This window comes from Tenrec ecaudatus, chromosome 1, assembly GCF_050624435.1.
Source record: "Tenrec ecaudatus isolate mTenEca1 chromosome 1, mTenEca1.hap1, whole genome shotgun sequence".
In the NCBI taxonomy this organism is placed as follows: domain Eukaryota; kingdom Metazoa; phylum Chordata; class Mammalia; order Afrosoricida; family Tenrecidae; genus Tenrec; species Tenrec ecaudatus.
Genome location: NC_134530.1, coordinates 77291103 through 77298202, shown reverse-complemented (window position 1 = coordinate 77298202; position 7100 = coordinate 77291103). Strand labels below are relative to the sequence as shown.

The 7100-nt window shown below is 45.3% G+C and overlaps 1 protein-coding gene across 1 annotated transcript in view; it reads left to right on the top strand.

Moving 5' to 3' along the window:
- The first annotated feature begins 18 nt into the window (after window positions 1-18).
- TXNDC12 (thioredoxin domain containing 12) overlaps window positions 19-7100 on the top strand; it is a 28742-nt gene continuing 21660 nt past the window's right edge. The window contains exon 1 of the mRNA XM_075555951.1: window positions 19-259. Within this exon, the coding sequence (XP_075412066.1) occupies window positions 163-259 (97 nt within the window). The 5' untranslated portion in view covers window positions 19-162. The remainder of the gene's footprint in view (window positions 260-7100) is intronic.

Below are 7100 nucleotides of genomic sequence, written 5' to 3'. Positions count from 1 at the left end.
CACCACCCACATCCGTCTAACATCACTTCCTCCAGGGTTTGAGGGAAAAGAATCTGGGAAAGCCAGGAGTTGGCCTGAAGCGTGCTCGCGGGGCGGCGCGGACCTTCCGCTGACACTCGGACCTTGCTGCCATCCGCCGTGCGGCCCAGCGCCCCTGCCACCATGGAGCTGCGGTCTGGCCTCGGGACCACCTGTTTGCTGGGCTTCAGCCTCCTGCTCCTCGCCACCTCCTCTGATGGACACCTTGGGCTCGGAAAGGGTCAGACCGCGTTCTTAGCTTAACCTTTATTGGGCCCCTCCCTGCCCGGTATAACCCCCTCTTGCCGTCCCCCCACCCTCACCCCACCCCCACCCCGTTCTAGGTGTTAGGCCACGCCAGACGTCTTTTTATGCTCCCCAACCGCTCCCAGAGTGAGGGAAATTTCTTGGGGTAGGGAGTAGCCGATCAGGAGAACGTTGAGATGAGGAAGTTGTATTTGAGGTCTCTCTAAATTCTTGGGCAAAGAAACGGCCCTTAAACCGGGGGTGGGGGCGGGGGAACGAGGAGAAAGTAAGTAAAAAAATATATTTAAGAGCCCAGCATATTGCTTAGCATCTGGTAGCCCCCATCCCACACACCCCGGAAGGGCTACCTTCAAATCTGGGAGAAATAGGACCGTTGGGGGACCTGCTTATGCAGAGACCCCTGCTCAGGGTCTGAAGACCCCCCTCCTCACCTCTTCCAGGATGAGCTTGGTCACTGCCTCTTATTTCCTTGTGGGGACAGCACAGCACCAGCCAGGGAGGCTTGTCAGGTGAGTAAGAAAGTGCTAGAAGGTGTGAGGGTAGAGTCACCAGCCATAGGCTTCAGTGTGGCTCAGCCAATGTGACTGAAGAAAGCGCATTTTTTTGAGGAATGAAAAGACAGGTTAGAAGGGAGGGCGGGAAGTGTGACCTTTGCCTTTTCTTTTTGGCTGCTGTGCGCCCTACCCCAGCCCACCAACTTTTTGGAATTGAAAGTTGGATTGGCCATTCTGTGGACTCGGTTTATGCTTTTCAAAATGAGTGGGTTGTTGTATGAATCCCTCCCCTCCATTTTTTTGTACAGACCTACTGTCCAGAGTGATTCTGCAGCTGTCCCGCTGTGCTTTCTGATTGTGTTTTATCTTATCTGGTGGGTGGTGAGATTGGGTGGACATTCAGTGTACCTGAATGCAGTAAATGCCTACATTAGGTCAATGGTTTTGGAACGCCTACCCTATTCTAGGCACTGTCTTGGGTACAGAGGTTAGGCCATAGTCCTTGACTCACGGAGCATATATTCAAGTTGGATATATGACACATGAACAAATGAGTAAGCAAGATACTTTCTGCTGGAGGTAAGTGCTAGAAAGAAAATGAAGCTCGTGGAGTGGAAGGGCTGAAGAGTGGAGGGGCTCACATTACATGAATGAGGGAAGGCTTCTCAAAGGAAGCGAGGTGTGGGTTTCATCCTCAGGGATGAAAACGGCATCACGAGCCCTTTCAGGCCAGAATGCTTTAAAGTCTGAACATCCGTGGAAAACAGAGTGCTGGGTACTTAGCATCAAATTATAAAGGCTCTCCTGAAATGATTTGTTTTTCAGTGCTGAGGGAGACAAGACCATAGTATTAGGCGTATGGATTTAGATCTGAGTTTGTGTTTGTTCTGCCTCTGACCAGCTAAGTGGCCTTGAACAAGGTACTTACCCTTCCAAAGCCAGTGGGCATAATGAGACCACCTCATCACTCAGTTCTGATGACTGTGTTAATTACTGTATTCGGCATTGTCATTACCTTGGAAACACATAGCCCATGTCTGTCTGCCTTTCTTGCTAGACTTAGAGGTCCTAGTGTGGTGGTTCTGGTTATAAATGCATGTAAGAAAACAACCCAAAACTTAGTGGTGTGTAGAAGCCCATGGTGCTGTGGAGAACAGATTTGAGCAAGGGACAGTAGAGAAGGCTTATTCCTGTCCCCATAACGTCTGGGGCCTCAGCAGAGCTGGTTACCTCTTCACTCTGCATGTGGTCTTTACTCCAGGACTAGTTAATGGTTAAGTTGTTGGCTGTTAGCTCAGTGCACTAGAGAAACCTTTACAGAGCAGTTCTGCTCTGTCCTGTAGGGTCACTATGAGTCAGACTTGACTTAGCAGAGCACACCACCACCACTGGATCCCATGAGTTCCCAAGAGAATGAGGTAGAAATGCATAGGCTTTTGTGTTTTCATTTAGTTTCACAAGTCATATGGCATGCCTTTTGCTGTACCCTATTGTGGCAGGTTCAAGGGAAAAGGGACTTAACCCTTAACATCCCATCCCTACGCCCACCACCACAACCAAACTTAATAGGCGTGGGTGCTAAGGTTAGAAGAGTATGTAGAATGAGCAGATGCAGGATGGGAGATAGACTGTTGCAACCATCTTTGGAAAGTATCACAGTGAACCTTGCCATTTCTGTCTTGTTCATGCTCAGAATATTTGTTGGAAGAGCAAATAACTGGTCAACCTGATCATTATCCTTGCCATCAAGAAGTTTGTCATCTGGTGAGCTTTTTAAATTAATAAGCAGGCAATTACATGACACCACTAATAAAGTGCAGGAGACCCTGGGTGGTGCAAAATGTGAAGCTGTAGGTTGGTAGCACCTCGAAAGAAAGGCCTGGTGATCCGTTTCCAACAGGTCACAGCCATGAGGACCCTATGAAGCACAGTCACTCTGAAGCACTTGGGGTCACTGAGTTAGTGAGATGTACTGTGCTGGGGTAAGAACAACATGAACCGTAGCAACTCCAAGGAGGACAACTTGAGACCAGGGCTGTGCTGGAAGAATTAAATCAGAAATACCCGTGGCACACACTTAGAAAGCAGTTGATGGGGAATGATGAGGGCAACGAATGTATAAGGGTGCTTTACTCAATTGATGTATGTATGGATTGTGATAAGAGTTGTATGAGCCCCAATAAAATGATTTCTTAAAACAAAAAAGAGAAAGAAAGCAGTTGATAAATATTAACTGTTACTTTTTTCTCTTATGGAAGAATAATTCATTTTTCCTAAAAGGAATTACTACCATTTCAGATTTCCATATAACTCTTGGAGGTGAATTCTTGGGAGATAGAATGCAACCTGCCCCTTATCACTGCCCGTCCCACCTCACCTCTCCAAAAAAGTGCTATGCAGACAATGGTTCTTGAAATTTTGGTGAGAAAACTATTAATAGGGCCAGTTCACGTGCTTTTCTGCCTGACGCAGAAATGGAGGAGCTATGGCACTGACTTTGATGGAGTGTTTGCCTTTCCGATGGGGCTGCTATTTTTGTTAGCCTTATTTTGCACTTGTGAAAACAGTCAGGGACTGGAATAGGTTGGTAACCCCGGGCAATTTGTCCGCAGGTGGGTTTCATTTAGCCACTCTGTTAGTCTGCCTCTTGGGTACACTGTTCCTTCTTTCAGAGCAGCGCTTCTCAACCTGTGGGTCCCAAACACGTAGGAGGGCAAACGACCCTTTCACAGGGGTCGCCTCGGACCATAAATATTTCAAAATATATATAATTATCATGGTTTTGTGATTAATCACTTTGTTTTCATTATGTTTAATTATGTTCAATTTGTAACAATTAAGATACATCATGCATATCAGATATTTACATGACAATTCATAACAGTAGCAAAATTACAGTTATGAAGTAGCAGCGAAACTTTTATGGTTGGGGGGGGTTCCCTACAACAGAGAAGCTGTATGAAAGAGTCACGGCATGAGGAAGGTTGAGAACCACTGTTTTAGAGGTTTGGCCCCCACTGCTGACACTTGACCTTTTGTTCATTAGGTTTCCTCAGCTGGGAGGAGGGGTGCTGATGCTCTTCTGCGGTCCTTAGCTTACACTCTTGAAAAACGATTTTAGGATGAATTGCTTGAAAAAAATCTAGTGTAAATGCCGTATTTAGAATTTTTTTTTAATGTTTTGGGGATGGAGCTGCTGATGTGGGAGTCGTTAGCTTACTTTGCAGATCACGGGCATCCGTTAAGTAGTTGTGCAGGTCGCCTCAGGAAATGGACTGTGTTCAGATGTTCCACGTGGCATGGGTGTGAGTGTGGGTGGTGTGAGTGGGGCGGGTAAACATGATACCTTTACAAGGGCTTTTTGAAGGGATCCAGGTTTTCCAGATCAAAAGTTGGTTCTCATTCTGCCTTGGTAAAACAGCATCCCTTCCTTCACTTATTCAGTGGAGCCCTGATGGTGTCATGGGTTCTGTGTTGGGCTGTTAACTGCAAGTTCAATGGTTCATTTCCCACCATCCAGTCTGCAGGAGAAAGACAAGGTTTTCTACTCCCATAAAGATTGACGGCCTCAGAAACCAACGAGGGCAAGCAATTGCACTCAGCCCTATAGGGTCGTGAGCTAGAATGGACTCAACAGCAGTGAAATGTAGTGAGCGGTTGAAATAGAGACCTAAGAATATCAATGCCTGGGTTCGCCTCCCAGGGGTGCCATTTTTGTATGCAAGGAACCTTCAAAAATTTTGTGGGGAAAGTCCAAAGTCCATTATCTTTGAGTCTTATTCTTCCAGAAAGCATTTGAAGCCTGAGACACTTTGAGCAAGCTATGTAACGTATGTCTCCTTATCAACAAAATGAGAGTCATAAAATTTGTGAGGGAGGAATAAATAAATCAATACATGGAAAGCCTGAAACCTGCAATGGGAGCGCTGACTCAGTAGACCATTCCTCTTCAAACATCCTCATTCACAAAAGGTATCCATGTGCTGCCAGCTTCCTGCTGATCTCACTGTCTTCTCTTTCCTCCGATCTTTGCTCTGTCTGCATCACCCCAGCTGGGGATGCTTCAGGTGACAGTCCTTGGACCCCATCTACTTGTACTCCCTCGGTGATCTTATTTAGTCTTGGGCTTCACATACCTTCCATGCGCTAACAACTCACTCCAAAAACCTAGATGTGGTTATTAAATTGCCTATTCAACATCTCAAAAATTAGCAGATCCAAACCCAAATTCTAAATGTCCCTCCTTAAAACACAGTCCACTTGATCTTTGTTGATTATTAATGGCAACTCTGTTCTTCTAAGGCAGTGGTTCTCCACCTTCCTCATGCCGTGACCCTTTCATACAGTTCCTCATGTTGTGGTGACCCCCCAACCATACATTATTTTTGTTGCTACTTCATCACTATCATTTTGCTACTGTTATGAATCAGGCGACCCCTGTGGAAGGGTCAACTCCCAAGTTGAGAACCGCTGTAGCAGTCCAACAAGGAGCCCTGGTGACTTAGTGGCCTATGTGATAGGCTGCGAAACTAAGGTCAGCAGCTTGAAGCTACCAGCATCTGAGGTTTCCTACTCCTGTTAAGAGTTCTGCTCCATCCTGTCGGGTCGCTGTGAGTAGGAATCATCTCTGTGTCAAGTCAGTCCGTGGTGCTGTGGGTTAAGTATCCGACCACTGACTGCAAGGTTGGCGGTTTAAACCCACCAGCCCTCTGGGGCAGAAAGAAGAGCCCTCTCTGTCCATTAAGATTTACAGTCTCAGAAATCCTATAGAAGGTCGCCTTGCTTTGGAAACCACTTGATGGCAGTGGTGTTTTCTTTTAACTCCCTCCTACAGCCTGTTTTCCACACAAAAGCCTGAGCAATCTGCTAAAATTGTAGTCACATCACGTTGCTACTGTGCTCAAAACAGTCCCCAGCCAACTTAATAAAAGCCTTTGTTTGCAGGGGCCCACAAAGCCCTGCCTTGGCTGCTTCTGCCTTTGCCTCTTTGTCCTCATTTCCTATTATTTTGAAAGAAAGCATAGTATAGTTCTTAAAAGCAAGCTTTGAACCCCTGACTACCAAGATTGATTTTCCAGCACTGATCACTCATTAGCTATATGACCTTGGAAAGTGAACTAAGACTGTGCCTGTTTTCTCATCTAAACAATGGATTTTAAAACCAAATCGACCTCTCGAGGTTGTTAGGAGGATCAGTATTTAGAAAGTTCTGAATAGTGCCTAGCGTATTACTACATTAACTGCAAATCTTTTTAGCAGTTCTCAAGCCCCTGGCACAGTTTGTCCGAACCTCTTTAATATGTTCCTTTGTTTACTTAGCAGTCCTATGAGGTAGGTACGATTAGCCACATGTTACAGTAGAGGAAACAAAAGTAAAATAATTTGCCTAAAGTAACAGAGATAATAAATGGCAAAATAGCATTCAAATCCAAGCAGTCTATGCTCTTAATGACTGTAGTATTGCCAATTTAATTGGCTACAATGCTCCTTCGAAGCCAGGATGGTGAGAATTCAGGTCACGTATATCAGATATGTTATCAGGGGAGAACAGTCCCAAGACAAGGACATCCTGCTTGGTAAAGTGGTAAGGCAGCTAAAAGGAGGAAGATTGATCAGGGAGATGGCTTGGCACAATGGCTGTAACAGTAGGATGGGCTCAGAGGTAACAGTTGTGAGGAGGGCTGGCCCGGCAATGTTTGGTCTGAGGTACATCGGGGTGCTAGGGGTCGGAACCGACTCGATGGCACCTAACAACAGCAGCAACTTAATATTGGAATAATAATTGAATTCACTGATGGTAGAAAAATCTCTCGTTTTATCTAAAAAATGTCTATTTTGCTCTTGTTCTTGAAAGATGGTTTTGCTGGGTACAAAATTCTGCATTTATAGAGTAACTGATTTTCAGCATTTTGAAAATGATATTCTGCTTTCTTGATTCTATGATTTCCCCTCCCCCACTCTCTCTGTGCCATGAATTCTATGCCAACCCACAGCGACCCTAAAGAATAGGGTAGAAGAAAAAAAAAAAGAATAGGGTAGAACTGCCCCTGTGAGTTTCCAAGGCTATAACTTTTTATTTTTATTTATTTTTTAATTTTATTGAGGGCTCTTACAGCTCTTGTAACAATCGATACATCAGTTGTATCAAGCACATTTGTACATATGTTGCCATCATTGTTTTCTAGGCAAGGCCGTACCTATTTACAGGAGTAGAAAGCATGGTCTTTCTCTGGCAGAGTTGGGCTGATGGTTTAGAACCACCGACCTTGCTGATTGCAGTCCAATTGGTAACCACTGAGCCACCAGGGCACCTTTCTATTG